General features: G+C 38.9%; 1 protein-coding gene and 1 long non-coding RNA gene across 6 annotated transcripts in view; one reads left to right on the top strand and one right to left on the bottom strand.

Annotated features, from left to right (window-relative positions):
• The window catches only part of znf827 (zinc finger protein 827), a 129,443-nt gene that overhangs the window by 84,791 nt on the left and 20,242 nt on the right, over window positions 1-24,410 (bottom strand). For 3 of the 5 annotated variants that reach the window (XR_009644849.1, XM_060827083.1, XM_060827101.1), the window contains exons 2-5: window positions 19,101-20,114; window positions 17,095-17,267; window positions 14,242-14,731; window positions 10,075-10,314 (exon numbers count right to left, since the gene is read on the bottom strand). Coding sequence is in view for 4 of the 5 variants with exons in the window: in XM_060827083.1 (XP_060683066.1) it covers window positions 10,075-10,314; window positions 14,242-14,731; window positions 17,095-17,267; window positions 19,101-20,114 (1,917 nt within the window). In the remaining variant the exon portion in view is untranslated. The remainder of the gene's footprint in view (window positions 1-10,074; window positions 10,315-14,241; window positions 14,732-17,094; window positions 17,268-19,100; window positions 20,115-24,410) is intronic. The other 2 variants (XM_060827092.1, XM_060827110.1) reach the window with 2 other exon arrangements.
• LOC132817053 (uncharacterized) lies at window positions 13,408-17,182 on the top strand. Its single transcript, XR_009644850.1, has 3 exons — window positions 13,408-13,462; window positions 15,258-15,291; window positions 17,113-17,182. It is a non-coding gene; the product is annotated as an uncharacterized LOC132817053 (long non-coding RNA).

Genomic DNA, 24,410 nt, shown 5'->3' with positions numbered 1-24,410 from the left:
TCATACCCGGCTTGGCCTGCATGTGGAATCCAGACCCACAGCAATGTGGTTGACTGTCAATTGCCCTCTGGGCAATTAAGAACAGTCAATAAATATTGGCCTGGCCAGCAACAACCATACCCCATGAATGAAAAAAAAGAGAGAAATCTTCGAGATCTACACCAGGAATCCTGATAGAAGCCTCAATGCCTACAGTCTTGATAATTTCCTGTTTTATTTCAATGGCTGGATGCCTTAAAAGGAAAAAGGTGTTGAGAGATAACCCTCAGCAGATACAATTACTTTTTTTGTCACAGTGATTAGGGGACAGATGAAAGACCTGCTCAAGAGCAGGTTCCAATTTTTGAAAAAGTATGGTTGGGGAGTCCTTGCAATGCACTCCAAGACTTAATTAATGCCTGCTTCCAATAGACTAGGACAGGGTTGGGTGAAGAGATTCATTTATTGATTGTAAATTTGTTTATACTGGAAAACAAAGCAGCTGGTTTAGCTTCAAATACTAATGCAAATTTACAGTTTTCTTTCTTGGCTTTTCCTGCTGTTTAATTAAAATTAACATTAACAATTGTTTGGAGGCTTTACAACATCTGATGCTCACATATTCAACAATGTCATGATGTCAACAGTGGGTGTTAGGGAAAGTGTAGAACTCCTTCAGGTATGGTTCTAACATTATGTGGTGCCAAGGAAAGGTAGCTTGTGTAGCTGCAGCTAAAATGAGTTGATTAGATAAGTAATGATTGAAAAAGACTACATTCCTTTAATTCTATTGACAAGAAAGTATCACTCATGTAACTTATGTGCCTCAGGTGCTCTTTGTTCCTTGCTCTCCTATTGCATAGATGCAGCTAGAACATAGAACAGTACAGCACAGTACAAGCTCTTCGGCCCATGATATCATGCCAAACATTTATCATAATCTAAAATCAACCTAACCTATGCACTCTTCAACTTACTGCCATAATTGTGTTTGTCCAGCAATCACTTACATGTCCCTAATATCTCTGATTCTGCTACCACTGCTGACAGGGTATTCCACCACCACTCTCCATGTAAAGAACCTACTTCTGACATCTCCCCGATGCTTCTCTCCACCACCACCTCCCCCAAGCCCCGTCACCTTAAAATTATGACCCCTCATGACAATCATTTCTGCCCTGGGGAAAAGTCTCTGGCTATCTGCTCTATCTACGTTACAGGATCCAAGGCTGAGGTGGAAGCAGTCTTTTTTATAGTGGAGCCTGATAACCTTGAAGATTTGCATGGAATGACCTAGGGGCATTTGTAGATTAGAGTTAGGGGCCCAGGCATGCAGAGTCAGCTACAGCCTCCTCTTGAACATCTGTGAATTTGGGTATCACAGACAGAGAGGAGTTGGTAGGGCCAGGCAATTCTGAAGCATTTTAAGAGAAGACTTCCTAGGCAGAGTGGCTTCTGCGCATGGTTCTCACCTCACCTGATACCTTCTGACACCAACTATCTTGTTCGGAGGAAGGGGCAACTAAAGTGGGGTGAAGCTCCCTTGTCCTCCTGTTGCTAAAGTGATGTGGTGCAGGTCTGTCATGCAGATCCAGCAGTAAATGAGTTTTCTGCATAATCTAGCTCTCCACTTCAGCCACCAATCTGGCCATGGAGACAGTCAGATGCTCATGTGATGGAGTCAGCATGATACAGATAACGTTAGTGGCTTCCAACCTTCAATCCAATTTCCGAGAATGTCTGACAAACTTGTCTGATGTGCCCATCTCTGTTCATTCAGAGATATGGATTTAGTTACGGCCACTGTGGTGTCCTCTCCTGTCTGGGGCTGAGCAAGTGCTGGACTTCCAGGAGTCAGAATCCCTGCAGTGTGGAAGCAGGCAATTTGGCCCAACAAGTCTACAGTGACCCTCTGAAGAGCATCCCACTCTATCCCTGCAACCTTACAACTCCCTTGGCTAAACCAACTAGTCTACATATCCCTGGACAATATGGGCAATTTAACATGGCCAATCCATCTAATTTGCACAACTTTGAACTGTGGGAGGAAACCAGAGCATCAGGAGGAATCCCACACAGACGTAGGGAGAATGTGCAAACTCCACACAGAGTTACCAGAGGATGGAATTGAACCTGAGTCCCTGGTACTCAGGCAACAGTGCTAACCACTGAGCCATCGTGCAATCCTCTGGATGCAGAAAGCCTGCAACATTTTTTCCCTCAGCTAGTTGCAGAGACAGTTAAGTGAGCAAGGAGAATTAATTATGGAAAATTATGAGATAGCAGATGAATCAAGAGCTATTTTGCATCGGTCTTCTGGAGAATTCATATAACAAGGAACTAGCAATATATCAAACAATGAAAGTGAGGAACTCAAGAAATTACAATTACCAGGAATTAGCTCTTAACAAATTACTAGAGTGGTGGGTTGAAAAGGCGGCTCACTAAAGTCTTTCAGGGAAGGAAATCTGCCATCCTCATCTGATCTGGCCTATAAGTGACTCCAGCCCACAGCAATGTGGTTAACTCTCAACTGCCCTCTGAAATGGCCTAGCAAGTCGCTCAACTGTATCAATTGCTACAAAGTCTCAACAAAGAAATGAAATTGTGTAGACCATCTGGTATCAATCTAGGCACTGGAAAGGCAATGGCAGAAACAGCCCTGTCAACCCTGCAAAGTCCTCCTCACTAATGTCTGAAGACTAGTGCCAAAATTGGGAGAGCTTTCTCACAGACTAGTCAAGCAACAGCTTGACATTGTTATAATCACAGAATCATACCTTAAAGATAATGCCCCAAAAACTATAATCGCCATGCCACCAGCAGAAATGGCAGCACAGTGGTATACAGCTAGGAAGGAGTTGCTCTTCGAATCCTCAACATCGACTTTGAACCTCTTCACATCTCATGGCTTCAGGTCAAAAACGGGCACAGATACCTCCTGCTGAATACCATGCAGTATGCTCCTTTGGCTGACGAATCAATACTCCTCCAAGCTGAACAATATAAGGAAGAAGCACTGATGGTGGCAGAGGTGCAAAATATATTCTGGGTAAGGGATTCCAATCTCCACCACCAAGAGTGGCTCGGCTATAGCACTACTGATTGAGCTGTTGGGTCCGAAAGGACGTAGCTTCTAGACTGGGTCTGTGGCAGGTGATGCAAGAACCAATATGAGGGAAAACATACTTGACCTCATCCTTACCATCTGCCAAGTGCAGATGCAACTGTCCAAGATAGTACTGGCAAAAATGACCACCTCTCAGTCCTTGCAGAGAGGAAGTCCCGCCTTCATGTACAGGATACCTTCCATCATGTTGTGTGCACTATCACTGAGCTAACTGGGACAGACTTTGAACATATCTAGCAACTCAAGACTGGGCATCTATGAGGCACTATGAGGGCCATCAGCAACAGCAGAACTGAACTCCAGCACAATCGACAACTTCATGGCTTGACATATCTCCCAATCAAACACTAGCATCAAGCCAAAGCTTCAACCAGGGTTCAATGGAGAGTGCAGGAGAGCATGCCAGGAGCAACAACAGACATATCTAAAAACGAAATGTCTCTTGAAGCTATCAACAGGACTACTTATATGCCAAACAGCATATGCAGCAAGTGATGGAGAGAGCTAAGCAATCAGATCTAAGTTCTGCAGTCTTGCCACATCAGTCATGCATGGTGGTGGACAATTAAACAATTTACTGGAGGAGGTGGCTTCACAAATATCCCACCCTTAATGCTCTCCCTAATGGCACTGTGGGTCAAAATGGCATATGATCAGCAGTGGTTCAAGAAGGCAGCTTACCACCACCATTTCAAGGGCAACTAGGGATAGGCAATAAAAATCGCTGGCCAGCCAGTAATGCCTATGTTCCATGAGTGAATTTTTAAAAAATTAACAAGCCATGACTATTGACGTATTTTATGCTCAGGTTTTAAAACAAGTGACAATTGAGGTAATTGAGTTGGTTTCAATTTTCCAAAATTACTTTGCTCCAGGGATTTTCCTGTTGGATTAGAAAACAGCAATTGTAATTTGTTTATTTGTTAAAAACAGCCAGCAAGAAACTACAGGCCAATTAGCTTAATATCTGTAATAGAGATGTTGTGAATTTTATTTAAGACGTTACAGCAGGACACTTAGAAACACTTAAGGTGATCAAGCAGAACAGGCATATTTTTGTGAAATCATAGTTAGTCAACATATTGAAGCTCTGAGGAATTACGGTATGCGCTGGATAGAGGGGAACAGGTGGATGTACTGTATTTAAAGGTGGTATTGGATAAGGTGCCACATCAAAAATTTTGTGATAAAAACAGATGATAGATTAGAAAAATAACTATCTTATTCAGAGATGTTATTATACACCAATGGAGCAAATGGGACTTGAACTCAGGACTCCTGGCTCAGAGTTAGTTCATTACCACTGCACAAGAGCCTTAGAAATCTGGAGACAGGCAGCAACATGTGATGATACTATAAACTTTAAGAGGTGCATTTTGACCTTGTTATTTTATAAAGAGAGATTGAGACAGAAACATAGAACAATCTGTTTGTAGCCAATAAAGTAAACAGCTTGTGAGGTCTTGGGTTTTTTTTTAAAAAGGTGGAACAATAGAAACAGCATGAATGGGGTCAAGCTCCCACAGGACAAGGATTTAGTTTAATTTTTCAGTAGCTTTTGGAGGTTTTGATGCTGCTATTCATCTCTCCTTTCTATAGCAAATGCTTAAGTTCGGTCTCTCTGATGTTCTTTTTTCCTAAACTGGAGAATTGCATGCGAGACAATCTATTTTTACTGAATTTGCCTTTGCTAACGATGTGTTAAAGGGATGTTACTATATTGGAGCAGTTGAGATTAATAGTTAAATAATCCATTATTCTGTTAAATTTTCCAATAGGGTTAAGATTTCCAAATACTCCTTTGTATGTATTTTAACTATAGCGTAAGAATAAACTGTGTTTTACTTCAAGCCTAGTAGGTTGACCAATTGAACTGCATTCAGAATACAACACCTTATATTTGCCTTTAGAAAAAAGAAAAAGTTGGGCCTAGGCCAGTTTCTTAATATATTTTGAAAGGGTTTGGTCTGATCTATATCAATTGGCATTGGTAAATTAGCTAGTTAAAAGGAAACAGAGGAATCATAAATGGATCGTTTTTCTGGTTAACAAGGTATAATGAGCGATATGTCACAGGGATCAGTGCTGGTGACTCAACGTTCGACAAATATAGAAATTACGTTGATGAATTGGCTGGGGCTGTTTTCCCTGCAGCATCGGAGTCTCAGAGGTGACCTTAGAGGTTTATAAAATCATGTGGGGCACAGAGAGGGTAAATAGACAGATTTTTCTCTGGGTTGGGGGAGTCCAGAAATAGAGGGCATAGGTTTAGGGTGAGAGGGGAAAGATATAAAAGGAACCTAAGGGGCAACCTTTTCACACAAAGGGTGGTAAGTGTGTGGAATGATCTGCTAGAGGAACTGGTGGAGGCTGATACAATTACAACACTTAAAAAGCATCTGGATAGGTATATAAATAAATAGGAAGGGTTGAGAGGAATAGGGCCAAGTGCTGGCAAATGGGACTAGATTAATTTAAGATATCTGGTCAGCATGGACAAGTTGGACTGAAGGGTCTGTTTCCATGCTGTACATCTCTGTACTTGAAGGCAGCAAAGAAAAGATTCCTAAATTTGCTGATGATACAAAGATAGCAGTTTTGGTCCCTTTATTACATGAAAGATATTACTGCCACAGATGAAGTATAACCAAGGTTAATTCTGAGATGGCAGGAATTTGAGCAATGAATAATTTTCTTAAATGTCTGTCATTGCTCCTCAACTGTCTTCACTGCTGAATTCTTTCCATAGCCCACTTCAGTCAATTCTGACCTCATTTCTTTTAAACTGTCTCTATTTAAGCTTGGCAGTTTTTGACCCAAGTTCTTTGCACTCAAACTGAATGCTAAGTTGTACCATATTATGGTCCAAAAAACCATAAGAAATATGAATAGCAGAAGGCCATTTGGCTCCTCAAGACTGCTCCACCATTATATGGGATCATCGCTGATCTGATATTCCTCATGTTTACATTCCTACCCTTTCACCATAATCCTTGATTCCCCTACTGATCAAGAATCTATCGCAGCCTTAAATGTACACAAAAGCTCTGCTCATACAATTCTGTGGCAAGGAGTTCCAAAGATTTTCAAGCCTCAGAGGAAAACGCGCTCCTCATCTCAGTCATAAATTCGTGACTCTTTATTCTGAGGCCATGTCCTCTGGTCCTGGACTCTCCCACAGCAGGGAACATCCTCTTAGTATTTACCTTGTCAAGCCCTTTAAGAATCTTACATGTCTCAATACGGTCACCTTTCATTCTTCTAAACACCAACGAATAGAGTCACAACCTGTTTAACCTTTACTCATAAGTCAACCCCTCCATACCAGGAACAAAATCCGAAATTGCTAGAAAAACTCAGCAGGTCTGCCAGCATCTATGGAAAGAAAGCAGAGCTAATGTTGTGGGTTCAGTGACCCCTCTTTCGAACTCTCCATACTAGGGATCATCCTGGTGAACCTTCTCTGAACTGCCTCAAAGGAAAGGATATGTTCGCTTAAATAAGGGAACAAACATGCTTTCAGTACTCTAGATGTGGTATCACCATCACGTTGTACAGTTCCGTGTTCTTAAACTTCAATCTCGTTGAAACAAGCATCAACATTCCCTTAGCTATCCTGATTACCAACTGTACCTGTGCGCTAGCTTTCTGCATTTTGCACACAAATACCCTAAAATCCCTTTATGTTGCAGCTTTTTGGAATTTTTCTCCATTTAAATAATACTGTTCCTTAGTTCTCTCTTCAATAAAGAATAATTTCACATTTTACCACATTATATCCCATTATTCAACTTTTTGTCCACTTATTCAAGTTTATCAAAATCTCTTTGTAAACTGTTTGTCTCTCTCTCTCTCACACAATCTGTCCTTTCATCTATTTTATTGTCATCTGCAAATCTGGCTACAGTGCATTCACTTCCTTTCTCCAAGTCATTAATATATATTAAACACTGATCCCTGTGGAATATCTCTGCTCACTGTTTGGTAAGCTGAAACTGAACCGTTTTATAGAAAGCCTACAGTTTTATCCACATTTGCTGTTTTCTGCTCATTAGTCAACTCTCTATCCATGTAAATATACTGCCTCCAACAATGTGGGCTCTTGCCTTATGATTTCACCTTTTGTGATGTATTTGTCAAATGAATTCTGGGAGTCCAAATACAACACATCTACTGATATCCCTCCATCAACTCTCGGTTGCGACTTCCTTGAAAAGTTCTGTTAAATTAGTCAGATATGATATGCCTTTCATGAAGCCATGGTGTCTATGTTCAATTAGATTATGATTTGCCAAATGTGCTATTACTTCCTTGAGAATCAATTTCAACAGTATTCCAACAGTCGATTCCAACAATAATCAGCCAACAGTTATCCATTTTTTACCTTCCTCCTTTTTTGAATAGGGATTGACAGTTTTCTAATCCCCTGGTACTTCTCCAGAATTCAACGAGGTTTGGAAAATTGCAACCAATGCGTCCACTATCTCCGTAGCTACCTTTTAGTGGATCCTAGGATCGGGGCGAGGGGACTTACCTGCTTTTAGTTTGTTTAATATTACTTCAGTGACTGTACTTAGTTCCACTCCCATATTCTTTAGACTTAATGGAATGTTCAGAATATATTCCACCGTAAAGACCGATGCAAAATAGCTGTGCAACTCCTTTGCCATTTCTATGTGCCCCAAAACCACCTCCCAGATTCATTTTCTAAAGGCACCTATGTTTCCTTTGTATTCTCTCTTCCTTTTTATACTTCTAACACAAACTCTTAATATCAGTTTTTATGTCTCTCACTTTATCAGCTTTTTAGCCCTCCTTTGCTGTACTCTGAACTTAATCTAGTCTTTGCGGCTATAATTGACTTTGGCCTCCTACATACTTTTTTTTTCAATTTAACACTCTCGTTCACTTCTTGGCTAGCCACCGTTGGTTTATCCTTCTCTTAGAATCTTTCCTCCTTCTTGGCATATATTTTTGTGGACAGTCATGAATTACCTCCTTAATGTCTGCCGCTTATCTATCCAACTTGTTCACTTTAGCTGTTTTCGAAGGGATTTCTTTCTAAAAGCCAGACATCATTCATTAAACCTGCCTCATTACACATCAGATCGAAAATAGCCTGATCTCAGGTCAGATTTATAACGTATTACTCTTGGGAACTGTTCTGAATACCCTCTATGCATTTATGTCTTTCTCATGGTTTCCTCTACCAACTGGACTATTCCAGAAGACTGAAGTCACGTATGATTAATGTTCAACCTTTGTTACATGCCCAGTTTACTCTACCTTGCCGAATAGACACAGTTAGAGGGTCTATAGATTGCAGGTAGAAGATCCTTTATCCGAACATCCAAAAACCGAAAAGCTCCAAATTCCGGAAGTTTTTTGTGAAGTTTTTTTCTCATTAACAAGGCAAGCAAACAGTTAACCCAAGTCAACACCCACTGGATGCTTGTCACTTAGATGCGACGTAGGGGCGTGGCCAAGCACCAACAGGCCTTGGGGTTTCTCTGTGATCGCCCCCGAGTCGACACCCACTCGATGCGTGTCACTCAGATGCGACGCGGGGGGTGACAAGCACATTCTTACTTAGAAGTCTGCTCTTCTGGTAAGATTTTTAAAAATTTCATTGTTAAGCTGTCACTTATTCTGAAAACCAAAAAATTCCGAATCCAGCAAAACAGCTTGTCCCGAGCATTTCAGATAAAGGAACTTCTACTTGTACTAGCTTTTTACTTCCCTTTTTATTTGTTGCCTCCACCAGATTCAAAATTTTCCCATTCAAGATCATTTCTTGCTGTCATACTTATTCCATACCATACCAACAATTCTAGCCCATCCTTTCCTTCCTGTTGTCCTTTCAAAAATTAATACTGTATATTTTGTTCCCAGCTTTGATCCTCTTGTAAACCCTCTGTAATGGTTATAAGGTTATATACCTTAACGTATATTTTTGTGGTTAATTAATCTATTTTGCCCTTAATATTAGAAGCTTTCTAGAGCCATTACTTTTGCTCGTTTACCATCATTTCCCCTTTTGACCCTGCTGTTTTCTATGTTTGCATTCTGTCCCTTTCTGTCCCACTCTGGGTATCATTATCCAAATAGCTGCCCTTTAATCCTCCATATCCTCTTACTTTTTGAGGTTAAATTTCCTCCTCTCCCAAACCTTCCAGACTAAGGATCCTTGAACAGGAAATAGGTTTTGCCTTTTCCAAGATGTTCATGGATATGTACTTTGTAGTTGAAAGCGGAGTCTAATTTAACACAATAATATTTCGCAATATTAGCAAACACAAAAGTGGCAATATCAAGCAACATCCTTTGACAAAATAAACCAGAAGTTAATCAGAGAACGAAACCTGCTGATGACCATTGATTTTTTTTAAATCACCAACAGGACAGACAACCTGTTTGGCAAAGAGAACATTCCAATAAACCCTTGGAAATATATATCGAATGGTGAAAATTTGCAGTCAGAATCCAATGGATGGATGGGAATAAATATGGAAATGAACTGTGGTAACATTAATAATGCACTTAAAAAATCTATTTTCTCCATTAACCTATTTTCTAAATAAGATTAAATTTTTTTGGCACTTGACTTGTTTGCTTCCATGCTGTATGACTCTATGACTTAACACCTCAAATGACAGACAGGCTCCAGATTACCACTGGGAACTTGGCAATATTACCTTGAAGATACTAAATGCATTAACACAGTATAACATTACACAGTATTTCTCCTCCTCACACCCATTCTGCCAGCTCAACATCTCAATATAGTTCTACTGGGGAAATAAATCAATAATTATTTTGCCCAGTCCCATTCCATGTTAACTCTAACCCTTAAGATTATGTTCTATAACATACCCAATTATGTCTACTCAAAGTCAAATAAAAAGGTATTTAGCGCTGCAAAAATCACTGTCCCATTTAAAACTGACAAGATTTGAGATGAGTACCTGACAGTTTAAACAGTAGCTCCGATGCTACTTTACAAGACATATCCTGGTTGAACAGTTCTGAAGCAGTAGTGATTTCAGACATCTTCTTTGATTTCTCAGGAGGTTCCTGTGTCACTGGTGACTTGTTACCAAATATATAACCAGACTGCGGTGAAAGAATAGGATCAGGCGGTAACTTCTCTTTATGCTCATCTTTAGCTTTAATCTTTGGAGTTAAAGACCCCCTTTGGTTTGCAGCTGTTAATTCAAAAGAGCAAAACACGTAATTATAGCACCATAGGCTTTGGTTTTTGTTTACAAGCACAATGCATTTGCTACCTTATGGGCTATGCTACAATTTGTTGATGAAGCACAAAGGTTATCCTTATAGGAAGATGACTAATTTGCTAACTCAGTGTATGATCCCATGGGCAAAAGATGATATTATGGACAGTTAAGGATTGATTTACAGGTTTGCCCACTAGGAGTGTACTTTTGGGAGTCAGACAGAAAATTACATGCAATGCAACCTATTAAACAATGGCTGGAATTAAGGTGGAATAATGACTCGAATTCCTGCATTGCGGTCTTGTTGGGAGAATTACCACGTCGCTGAGCATGAAGCTTCTTTCACAAAAATGGTTTTGGAATGTTGGCAGGGAACATCATCAGCTGAACCTAAACCTGTTCTCCCCCAGCATCTCCACTTCAGAGGTCACCACCAAACATCTCAGATAGAAAAATCAAATGACTTTGCCATTCTTGTTTGGAAAGAAGTAGTACAATTACAAAGCACTCACTAAAAATGGCTGATTCAATGCAGAACATATTTCAAACTTGGGATTCCTCAGGTCTGTACGGCTGACTATTCGAAATAGGAGTTAAAACATTGAGCCATTTGTGGAGGTATATACACAGGTTAAAAAACACCAAAGAACTGTAGATGCTGGAAAGCAGAAACAAAACCAGAAATTGCTGGGAAAACTCAGTGGGCCTGGCAACATCTATGGAGAGAAAGTAGATTTAACAGTTCAGCTTCAAGGGTCACTGGCCCAAAATCATTAATTCAGCTCTCACTCCACAGATGCTACCAGAATTGCTGAGTTTTCCCAGCATTTTCTGTTTTTATTTCTGAGTTACTCAGGAAATTTGACAGTTCCTTTTTATTTCTCATGTTTATTTCGTGATAACATGTTAAGGTTCTAAATTTTTAATTTGTATATTCTAACGTTTCAGAAAAATAAAAATAATTTTTTTACCTCTTGTTATGAAAAAAAGCCAAAATACCTTCTTGAACAGTAAACTTCTTTGAGATTATTATTTCAAAATATAGAACCAGAGGGAAGAATAAATAAATTAGTGACAAGTAATTGCAAACAGATGTTTCGAATATATCAGGGGTTCTGAAGAAACTAAATATCACAGACATTCAGAAAAAGATGGATGCTGAAATTGTGACATTGTATTCAGTTGCTAGGAAATTTTAGCTTCTACTGATGCAAAGACCCTTTTCATTTCACAAATTTTAATTACTTTCTCATGTACAATACTCCCTTCCTGTGAGACAATGAGCAACTGAGGTTGCTTTTGAGAAATTATTGGTAGACAAGGAAGAGGCTGCGAGAACACAGCAAGCCAAGCAGCATCAGAAGGTGGAGAAGTCAGCGTTTTGGATGTAACCCTTCTTCAGTTAAATTATTGACATGCTATACCATCTTCAGTTCAGAGCATTCACATGTCTTCCACAACCCAATCTATCAGAATTTTCAGAGAATAAATTCTTGCACAAAGTATCTGCTCATTGTAAGGCCAGCATCTATGTCTGACCAATCAACCTCACAGCCCAATAAGGAATGAATTATTCAATGCCAGGTGTGTTCTATTCATTTTTATTCTTATATCAAGACACGTGCTATTCCATATATAGAAAGACATAATGGCCCTAGAAGACTTAAATTTGGAGGTTCTCAATATCTGCTTATTTCTCATAGTCATTTATCATCAGCAATGCGTTGCCTTTTTGCCTTCATTTCCCAATCACACAACACATACTGAAGGTTCCACTAATTTGGATTCGCTAATCTATCCAATCCTCTTGTTTTATATACATTTACCAATCCTAACTGAGAAACAGTTATTCAAAACGTTTTGTGAGGATTCAAGCTATCAAAAATTGATATCAAATAAATAATTTCCTCCACATCAATCCAACCTGAAAAACAGCAGCAGGTGGATAAAAAAATCCCACTATTTCATATGCTTATGAAGTTCCATCACAAATCAGCAGTAACGTTTATAACCAATGTTCCCTTTAAGCCGTGCATTCAAGCACGCATGCAGCAACTAAAAAACTAAAAGTGCTATATATATTCAATCGCTTTCCACTGTATAACTTCCAATCTGGTTTAAAAATCTCTTATGAAATCTGTGCAGGCACACCAAAGATTTCAGGGAACATTGCTTATAGTCATACAGAAAAACTATTGCAAAATTGGAAGACAGAACAGAAATTGGAACCTGTAGACTGAATACCCAACATACCCTATATTTTTCTGCTTTTGAAGTAGTTTCTGAATGCTATATACAACACTTCCATGTGTCTCCCAATCATTGAATATATAGGCAGGCATAACTGAAATAAAGTGAAGTTGTTTTCAGCAGTCTAACAAAAAGGTTTGTTACGTCGAACATTACAACATATTCATAACAAAGTCTGTAAACAAGATGGGACAACATGAAAATACAGCTGAGGTTTGAGATCCTGTTGATGGTTAACATTGTAAGCAATGAGTCGATCATAATTCCTTGAGATAGGAACTCAAATCTGGATTGAGACTTAGGCCCTTTTGTAATATAGGTTTATTAAAATTTTAAAGAGATGATCAATCAGTCAACAAATAAATGGTGGTATGAATCAGGAACTCTTTCTCTGTAAGGATGTTGGAGCCAGAAACCCTCAACTATTTAGATGTGCATTGTAAAGCCAAGGCATGCCAGACTATGGATCAAGTACAAGAAAATGGGATTAGAATAGTTAGGTGGGTTTTATTTTGACTGCGCAGATGCATTGGGCCGAATGGATATTTTCTGAGCTGTAGATCTCTATGACTCTAAAAATAACTCCTTAAAGTAAGGTTAACTTGATAGAGCAAGGGAGTTGGGGAGGATATCTGCCATTTAATGTTAGCGGTAAATCATACTGACCCTTTTTTTTCCACTGTTAATAGTAACAAATGCAGATATTGACTGCAATTGACGGCAACAACAGTACTGCAGTTACCAGATAGCCCAGTTACTCTTGAATCTGGAAGATACAATGTGATTGTGCCTAGCTACTAAGCTTTCCTTGTTTGATGAATCTGTGCTGCAGCTGGAAAAGAATGTTCTGCTGTACCTTGTGTAAAAGGTAGGTAAATAGATTTTAAAACACAGTCAGTATATGCACACCTCCACTTTGCTGCTAACCCTAAGATCTAAACCATTCTATCAATATTCAGTCTTTGAACGTGGAGGAAGTTGAATACACCTACTGGAACAGGATTTGGCCATTGAGTCTCTCAAATCTATTCCATGACATTTGATCTGTATGTCTGTCAGTCTCTAATCAGTTTTTCTTGAAACTTGAATTAACAAAATTATTTCACTCAGACATGAACATTTCAGTTGATCCAACATTAATGGCCATTTGGGGTAGACAATTCCAGATTTTCACTAACTGCACTCCTAAATGGCTCAGCTCACTGAATACAATGGAGAAAAACACACTATTAACTAATTTTCAATTCAAAAACAACAAAATAATAGTTGTGATGTTTTAATTTGAATAATTTGGCAGCACAGTGGCTGTGTTAGCACTGCTGCTTCAATTTCACCCTGGGGCGACTGTATGTCTCCTCATGTCTGTGTGGGTTTCACCCGGGTGCTCCGGTTTCCTCCCATAGTCCAGAGATATGCAGGTTATGTGCATTAGTATTTGGAAATGCAGGGTTACAGGGATAGAGTGGGGGTGAATCTGGGTGGGATGCTTTTCAGACGATCAGTGTGGACTCATGGGCCAAATGGCCCGCTTCCACACTGTAGGGATTCTATGGTGTAAAATGAGGCAACTGTCTTCAGAGGGTTAAAAACTATTGCTAGTTGAAAATGAAAAAAACAATGCTACATTTAAGTACACAAAAAAAGTACCTGATAACTTCAGAAGAAAGTCTGTCGCAGAAATGTCTTGACTCAGGGGAAAGCCATCTTGATTGGCTGCAAGGTCAGAGGGTTCTGATGGATTTGCTGCACACTGCTGTATTCCCTCTGGTCTTTTGCCAAACACATGACTATCTGTTAATGACACACTGATGACATTCACATCACTGGGTTCCTCTTTAACTGATTTCAATGGAATAGCAGATACCTTGTAGTTTTCGGCTTTTGTTTCATAGAAAAGATGGTCCTGAATTTTTAATGTATTCTCAAGTAATTCTGTTCCCTTTTTCTTATCAGCAGTCTCATTAGAAAGTGTCCTTGTGACCTCAGATTCAGTAATCTCTTCTTTGACCTTCACCTCTGTTCTGGGAAAGTGCTGATGACAGCGCATGTGAAGTTTTAAACTGAAATGACGAGACGAGGTGAAAGGGCAAAGCTCACAGTGGAAGGTTTCACCTCTGTCCTGGTGCTGATGAACCTGCTGATTGACAAAGTTGTTTGAAAAGGGAACGCGAGAACATGATAAAAGCTTCTAATATAAACCTTTACCCTGATCCTTCCCCAAGGAAAATGCAGACACCCTCCCTTCAGAGTGCCTCATTAGCAAAAGAATCCACATAAGCCAAAGAATCAAATGTACTGTTAATTCAACAAAAAGGCTACAACAATTCCTGTCTCAAATTCTTGTACAATTGATTACCCATGAATTTACCTTGCAGTGCTGACTAAAATAGAATATCTATTGGAAAAACTATTAGAACAGGAGGCTCTCTGATGTCATTTGAAAAGACAAATCTGTTGTAGAGAAAATAGTTATGGAGGAAGTGTTACAAAGTGGGGTTAGAAAAACTGAATGGAAACCAAACTTATATGCAAACCATGAAGCTTACTCAAAACTGTACAGTTATATTCCTCAAAACTGCCTATCGAAATTAAGTTTCAATTTTAACCCGTGTTTCTTACTGGCAGTTCATACGAAGTAATCATAATTTTCTTTTTCATTTTAGGATCACAATTAACATCCACTGAGGTTTGGAAACGGTAAGGATTACAGATTTGCTGCACGTGACTATGACAGGAGTTATCCCTAAGCGAATGCACTGTTTAGAAGAGTATTGTTGGAGTTTGCAGAAAAAAAAGTTACACTAAAACAAACACATCAGGCAATGAATCCCGAACATTAACATCTGTGATTCATAATGCAATCAGCGAACAGTGAAGTGAAAATGCCGAAATGCGTTTTAAGGCAAATTCCCATACTGTTGTATCAGTCTGCACTGTAGATATATCCTGTCCAGAAATTGAGAGAGACTTACTAGCAGAGTTGCCAAAACTGCTCTGAAACAGAATTTGGGACGTCAATCCTCCTTCTAACCTCCAACTTGACAATAGTGCAGATGATCTCAGTTCATGCTCTCACTTTGGAAATAACTCCAAGATTCAGAAAACAGTGGATGACGAACTCAGGGACTAGAAAGCTAAGTTCTGCCAATCTATTGGTCCTGTACTTTTTCAGCATTTCCAATATTATACAAGTTAAATCATACTGTATTTTAACCAACTTCGTAATGACTGTCCCTAATGGTAAAATACTTAGCACTATTCACATGATCTTTTCTCCTGATTCTGTGCAACTACTGGCTTTCTACAGTGGAGTGCAGCTGTTAAAGGATCTACATTGCTCAATGTTTTTATAACTCTTCCAACGTCATATACACTTGGATACACCTATCAGTAGGTAACACCAACTATACCCAATTGTTGGTTAAAAATTATATTACCTTTTTGAGGAAATTAATTGAATCATTTAATGCAGCTGAACAACAAGCATTTTATTTCTTAGTATTGATTTTTACTTTGATAATTTACACACTAATTAGTCAAAATTATGGCAGTCAAACATAAATTGTTAGGAAATATTGCAAGAAGCTATAGCAAGCATGTTATAAATAACATTAAAAATAATCTGAAACTTTAAAGTTAGCTTTCTTTTACAGAAAGTATAATGGCTTAATTTCTAATTCAAATTTCAATTAAACCAGCAACAGAAGTCTATTTTAGTTCAAGTGCATAAGCTCAATGTTCCATTACATGCCCAGGTTTAATATTGACTTAAATATATTCTAATTTCTGTTATCTGTACTGATAAAATATTCCACCAGGATAGCAATAAACCCTGATTTGGTGGCTGGGTTGAGAAAGAGACTGTTAAATTGGCAGAACATCTACCACTGAACCTTGTGTAGCAGCCCACTTGGGGTATGGTGGGACAATAGTGCAGCATGTGAAGAAAAAATACGATCCCTTCACGAATCAAATGAACAATGAGTCGTCAGCAAGTTTTCAAGTGAAAACAGAAAACAACTAGTGCTCATGACACCAGGTCCCTGAAATATCTTCAAGAAAATGATCTGGCAGAACCGCAAATTGAAAGTTGGTATTTTCCATTCTGCAGATTAAGATGAAAAGATGTTTAATTTATATTTTAAACTTCTCTGCAATTTTAGTTGTAGGACCACACTTAAAATAGCCATCTCTTCTAGGTGCACATGATTCACTCGCTAGTCCTTTTTCTATTTTCTTTGAAGATTGATTGTTTTTGGACAAACTACAGAATTGTCCACATATCATTCAGTCCTCATAATTGATCAAGTTTAAGTCTCAATGATTGCCAACGGTTACTGAAGTTATCACTGTACTTATTTAAAACACCTACACTGTATTCCAAAAGTAAACAAGAAAAAGCAATAAATTTGCATTCCTAATCAGCTTTTATCAGCAAAACTCTTTCTCAGTAAAACAGTACATTTAGATTTACAAAATTACATCCTCACTTCATTGTACCTTCATGTGTGATTTCAGATTATCCTTGCGTGCACAGCGGAATGGACAGAGTGGACACTGGTGACTTTTTAGCCCCGTGTGAATCACCATATGACGTTTCCAGTAACTTTTACGTTTTATAACCAAACCACAAATAGGACATTGGAAGGATTTTCCTCCCTCTTCCTCGGAAACTGTAGAAGAAAATAAAACTTAAAAGTAATTGCTGCAGAAGTAACACACTTCAGTCTGGCCTATAATTCAGATAAAGACCCCAAAAATTTCCATGCAAACTCAAGCAGCAGAGTTGTCCAATCCTGTCCTTGGCTTTCTGCATTATATGCATACCTGCTCAAAGATCAGCCAAGTACTACACTTTCCAAAGCTGCGCACCAAGAAAGGATCGCCTCTGAATTGAGATTAGATCAGAATAATATAGTTTGGATTTTACTGAGAACTTGTATTATTGATTGCCTTTTATGTAGAAATTTAAAGCAAAGAAGGTTATGTTGAGTCAAAGGAGGTCATGTGAGAATGGGTACAGCAAAAATTTGGTAAAGATAGCATTAAATAAGAGCAACATGGAGAAACAATGCATTTTAGCAATACATTGGGTTGGGATATCTGGTTGGCATGGACGAGTTGGACCGAAGGGTCTGTTTCCTTACTGTACATCTTCACGACTCGATGAAAATTCCAGGATGTGCAGCCTTTGACATGTAAAAAGATACCAACTGTGGAGCAGAGAGGTAAAAGGATGGACAAGCAAACATTCAGAACAATCGAATATTGGAGGGGATATGCGGAAGACCCAAACCAACATACTTTAGTGAGGACAAGGGGTGGATGAGTGAGCCTTGGTACAGATTAAAACACAGGCAGGGTCTAAAATGAGCTCACAACTGCAGATTGAAAGACAAGCAGTGTAGCACCTACCGACCCTTTGCTGGAACTACAAATAGCTGGGGGGGGTGGGGGGGTGGAAGAGAAGGGTGGTCTTTATACTGATGATGCAGAGTAAGGAGGAGAGAAAACGAAATAGACCAAAGATTTGTTTCTCTTTGTCTGCCTATTCCTTTTCTCTCTGAGCAACATGTATTCAATTCTTTACATCAACATAAATATCATTTATTTCCAGTTCTGACAAAGTCACTGAACTTGAAACATTAATTCTGCTCGTTCTCTCTCTCTCTACAGATGATGCCAAATCTGATTTTCTCCTGCGTTTTTGGTTTGCGTTTCAGATTTCCAGCATCTGCAGTTCTTTGTTTTTATTATACTAGAATCGTCAACTCTAGAGATGATAAAAGGACGATCAATTTTTCAACAGCAGGTGAGCTGAGGTAGAGATAGAGGCTAATGGTCAATAAGGTGAAAATAAACAATTATTTTCAGAGTTTGGAAGCTCAATGAAGAATGAAATAGGGTGATGTTGCCATCTAGCTTTGCCACAGTCAATGACTGGGATGGGAATGGAATTAATGGCACAGACACTGAGGTTATTGTGAGATCAAAGATGTTGTCAGTGTTCCCAAGGTTTATCTGGAGGAAATAAGGGGTTAAAGATGGATATTGATCAAATAATCTGACAACTTGCTCTGGAAATAAACACTTTGCGATGGAATCAAAAATAATATAGAATTATACTTTTTTTTAGCAACACCAGCTCCTTTTTAAAAAAAATCTCCATCTCCAGCACTTGAGATAGGAAAACCTGGACCATATTGCAACCCATTACCAAATAGTTTACTAGTACTCATGGCATAATTTCATATGTGCTGACTACGAATATTAAAAAAAGTACACAAATAATACTTCTTGTCAATAGAACATTATACTTCCTGGTTACCTAAATATAAATTCAACGTAAGCGCCTGCCTTTAATGTCTAAATTTAGGTTGTCTTGATACAGCTAGAGAATACCAAAATGCATATGCATGACAAAAAAAAATCCATTTACAAAAGATACCGAAATAAAGAAAGAAAACCATATTTGAACTTCAACTCATACTTTTGACAGCACGTACCTTTATTGGTTGACTTCAATGTCTTCTGTTTGGCTGTTGGCATCAACATCTCTACAGGAACTGATGGAATCAGCTTTTCTTGTTTCACTTCCAAAGACTGTAAGGTGTCTCCTGGGATCAGTTGACCTTTTCGCTCAACCAACATATTCCCAGCAGCCCTTGCTGCAACTTCTTTCAGTAGTGCAGCTGATGAGGTCATTGAGGCCAGAGAAAGGAAAGTGCTTCCTGGACGCTTATGATCATGTGCAGAAGACAGGCTTCTTTCACTGACTTTCTTTGAGAGAGCAGCCAATGCAGAACTAGCAGACTGCTTTTCTATGGGGTTATAAGGCGATGAGTATGGACTAAATCTCACTGGCTCCTCTTCCCTTGAAAGACTTTTGTCCAGACGAACAGCATTTGCAGCAGCCTTAAGTTTCTGTGTAGCTGAAGCTGGTGATAAACTACAAGATGATGAATTTTGCAACCAAATATCCTGATTCCACATAAAATTGTTACTTGGACTAAAGTTATTACTTTGCTCCTGCTTAGCAGCTAACTTCCTGGCAAGAGCACTTAGTTGTAGTGCATGAGTGGATGATGGGGGCACAGGCAAAGCTGAACCAAGTGCAACTGCAGAATCATCTTTTTCTGTAGCTCCCAAATCAGGCTTGGCACTGATTGACCCAGCCTCCAGCAGACGTCTCAAGTTGCTACTCATAGGTTTATGTAATATATGGGATCCCATTTCGTGCAACAGCGGTGATGGAACAGGTGACAACGCATCCTGTTTGTCTAAAGTGTCTTTGAACTGTTCATTTTCAGAAATTAGCAGCTCCAAGGAGTTCCTTATGGGAGTTGTGCTTCCCAAGGAGCTTTCTGGAGACGTTTCCTCTTCTTGTAGTTTATTTCCAGGTGACACATTAAGGTGTTCTTGCACATCTAAATAGGAGATTTCAGAAGGAGTATCAGAGGCATTTCCAAACCAATTTTCCTCTTCACCCAGTTCTCCTCCTGCTTCATCTTCATTTCCATCTTAAAATGAAATTGGAAGATGTACTACAGTCAAATATTATACAATATTGTTATTGTTACCTTATTCCTACAAGGTAATTTATCTGCACATATACCCAATACAACAGAAAAACCTAAATGTTCCCAGAATTCAAGAATCATCTTGGTTGATTAGTTTAAGACCATAAAAAGTCACGGAATAGTTGTACAATGTAAATATGCTGGGCTTGCACTGTTCGTAGTATTATTCAACCTTATTTGAAAATAAAAATCCAATTGATGTATTTGTTGAATACAGGCCCCTGCTGAAACAATAATTCTGGACACCACATTTTAAGAAGGTTGGCGACACCTTGAAGATGATGCAGGGAAAATTTACTAGAATAGTTCCAGGGATGAAGGACTTGAGTTATGCACAAAGACTAAAGATGATGATGGATTCCCCTTAGACTGGAAAAAGGGAAGGTAAAGTCATGAGAGATGCTCTAAATTATAGGGGATTTATATGGATTAAATGAAGAACTGTTTCCATTGGCAGGTGGTCAGTAACTTAAAGAAGCACATTTAAAAATAATTGGGAAAAGAACCATGGAGAAATGAACAAACTGATTCATGCAGTGAGTTGTTCCTATTTGGATTAACTTGCCTGAAAAGGGCGCTTCAACAGTTAACAATAGCTTTCAAAGGAAAAAGAGTGAATACTCAAAGACATGACACGACATTTGTCGGGCTGTAAGTAAAGAGCAAAGAGTGAAACTAACTGCCTCTCTTTCAAAAAAAAAACAATGCGCCAAAATCATAAAGCTTTATAAGTTGATGCAAACAAATGCCCCATAATATTAACCTTTGTTTTGGGTCTTGCCTCATCCAGCAATGGCAATGCTGATGCGCTAAGCGCAGTATTCTCAAATAACTTAGAATTCCATAACCATTTTCCAAGAATTCGGCAGGAGTGAAGATAATGACATGAAAGTGTATGGATGAAGTTCAACAACCATAATGAATTTAAAGCACTGCTTCTTATTGTCATCATGGGATGATTTTTTTTTAAAAAAAATATGTACTGAGTAAACAGAAACTCTGCAAATTTAAAGCACAATGAAATCTGCATGTTGTCTATTCTCACATTGAACTTTAAACTTACTAAAGTTGTGGCTTCCCTTTTTGATATCATAAGCATATAAACAAATTATTGTTACTCTCTTCCCATAAAAGTTCAACGATCACAACTTTCTCTGCATGGGATGAGCAAAATGTTCAAATCAAACTGACACTGCAATTATCAGAGAAAGTGATTATTCTTTGGTAAAGTTGATTCTTTTCCAAAAAAAAGACTGGTTTCAAAAAAAATTGAACATCTGTATTCTCACTTCATATAACAAATGCAAAGTAAAACTGGTTGGCTATAGTGAACAAGTAACACAAGCAATGCCTCCTTACCCTAAAAGGAAGTTGAAGCTTAAATGAGTGAACATCTAACTAACCGACATTAGATGTTTCTTCCCACCTGCCATGGAGCAGCGTGTGAAATAAAGGTCAACAGTGAGATCAATACTTAGCACTGCTTCAAGTGTTGTGTTTAATGGCTGCTCATTCTAAAGTTTAAAAAAACACACCAGAAGTGGAGGCATACAGCTATAGAGGTCACATAATTATATCAAGCCAATTAGGAAACTAGGTATAAAATGCTTTGCTCCAAATATCCCCTTTTCTATAAAGCAAAAAACAACACTATCATTTTCAAAGTTGCTCAATATCCATGCATAGCAAAGAAAATTACTCATTAACAAATTAGTGTATTAATTCTAATCGGTCTCATTTTTGTCAGTCTCTGCATAGCATGCAACACCTTAAATCATACAAGGCTTGAGTTATAAAGAAAGACTGGACAGGATGGAGCGTAGAAGGTTGCGAGGCAATCATTTGGAAGCTTATAAAATAATGAAGGGTATAGGTAAAGTTAATGGTGGTTATCTTTTTCCAAGAATGGGGATTTTAAGACTGGAGGCACATTTTTAAGGTGATAGGAGAGGGTGGTTCATGTATGAAATGAACTTTCAGAGGAATTTGTGGATGTGGGTAGAATTACAACATTTAAAAGGCATTTGGATAAATGAATAGGAAAGGTTTGGAGGGATTTGGGCCAGGAGTAGGCAGGTGGGACTAGTGGGGGGGGGGGGGGGGGGGGGGGGGATTATGCTCAGCATGGATTGCAAAGTTTTAGAAGGCATCTGGATGAGTATACGAATAGTAAGGGTTTAGGAGGATATAGGCCAAATGCTGGCAAATGGGACTACATTAATTTAGGATATCTGGGCAGCATGGACCAAAGGGTCTGTTTCCGTGATGTATGACTCTATGACAGTCTTCAAATGAAATGCATGTGTTGATGTTCCACTCACAACCGCCAGTTTCTTGGGTGCTTTTCCACCCCTGTGCAAGTATGGTATTGGTTGTTGCTAATTATTGGTTTCTGGACCTATGGGACTGATGGTCATCTCATGCTCTGTGCAGATGGTAACATATCTTCCTAATCAATTGCCTGTATCAAGGAACAACTTCTCCAGTTGTATGCGGATCATTGCAACTACAGGCATGCATCAGGTTGTTCAACATGTACTGCATACAACTGATGTGATAACTGGTCTTACAGATGACAATTTACTATATAGGCTAACTCGTTAACCGAACTGAACATTTAGTCTGACTATCTCTTCTCTCTTCAGCTCCGCCCATGGCTTGGCTTTGCTTTTTCACTTTGATTAGCTTATGCTTCCTGATAGCAGTAGCTTTTATACGATTGGTAGAATGGGTAGGATATGGCATGACATTAGTCTATGAACTAGAATATTTCCCATGCCCTCAACATGGGTTGTCTTGTACAAGTCTGTGCTGGATTTTGCTCAATTTCATTATGATTCCTTTGACAATATTCACTGTCACTTTCGTCTTTCCATTCAATTGGGGATATAATGTAGAGATGGTGCACTGTGCCCAACATCCCAATCCTTTACGATCCACTTAAATTCTGCACTAATGATAAGACGGTCATTCTCACTCGAATACTGTACCTAATACACAGTTGTACTTCTGGTTATTCTACAAATTCACTGGTAGTTCTTCCATATCAACCTGTCGAACTGTTAGCCAGAATAGTTGATAATAAAATGAATTCGTTTCCGAGAGAGAGTGAAGAGGTACAATCCAAGATTCATTAATGGCCTCTCTGGGATGTCATAAGTACGAGAAGCTCTTGGGATGCATAAATCTACCTGTTACAAGCACTCCACCAGTTATTCTGATCCTTGAAAGTGAAGTCTCAGGTAGATAGGATAATGAAGGCAGCGTTGGTATGCTTTTCTTCATTGGTCAGAGCATTGAGTACAAGAGTTGGAAAGTCATGTTGCAGCTGTCCAGGATGTTGGTTCGGCCACTTCTGGTCTCCCTCCTTTAGGAAGGATGCTGTGAAACTTGAAAGGGTTCAGAAAAGATTTACAAAGATGTTACCAGGGTTGGAGGATTTGAGCTATAGAGAGAGAGGCTGAACAGGCTGAACCTGTTTTTCCTGGAGCGTCAGAGGCTAAGGGGTGACTCTATAGAGGTTTATACAATCATAAGGGGCTTGGTTAGGATAAAGAGACAAGGTATTTTCTCTAGGGTGGGGAAGTCCAGAACTAGAGGGCATGGGTTGGGGTTAGAAGAGAAAGATATTAAAATGGACCTAAGGGGCAACATTTTCAAGCAGAGGGTGATGCTTGTATGGAATGAGCTGTCAGAGGAAGTGGAGGAGGCTGGTACAATTACAACATTTAAAAAGCATCTGGATGGGTATTATGGATTGGAAGGGTTGAGAGGGACACGGGCCAAGTGCTGGTAAATGGGACCAAATTAATTTAGGATATCTGATTGACATGAACGAATTAGACTGAAAGGTCTGTTTCTGGGCGATACATCTCTATGACTCTATTTCTATCGTTATAGTTATACAACATGGAAACAGACCCTTCAGTCCAACTAGTCCATGCTGACCATGTTCCCAAACTAAACTAGCCCCACCTGCCTGCATTTGGGTCCACATCATTTCTTCTCATGTACTTATCCAAATGTCTTTTAAACGGTGCTATTGTACCTGCATCTACACTTCCTCTGGCAGTAAATTCCACATACTGACTATTCGGTGTAAAAAAAATAGTCCAACTCTGCAACACCAGCTATTTGTCAGTTAACATCTCCCACATGCAACCCAATCACCGGTGGGTTTTTTTTGTGAATATATTTATTAGCAATTTTTTTTAACTTTACAAACATATAAATTTT

Source organism: Hemiscyllium ocellatum, chromosome 1 (assembly GCF_020745735.1).
Source record: "Hemiscyllium ocellatum isolate sHemOce1 chromosome 1, sHemOce1.pat.X.cur, whole genome shotgun sequence".
Lineage (NCBI taxonomy): Eukaryota > Metazoa > Chordata > Chondrichthyes > Orectolobiformes > Hemiscylliidae > Hemiscyllium > Hemiscyllium ocellatum.
This window is presented reverse-complemented; position numbering and strand designations above follow the sequence as displayed.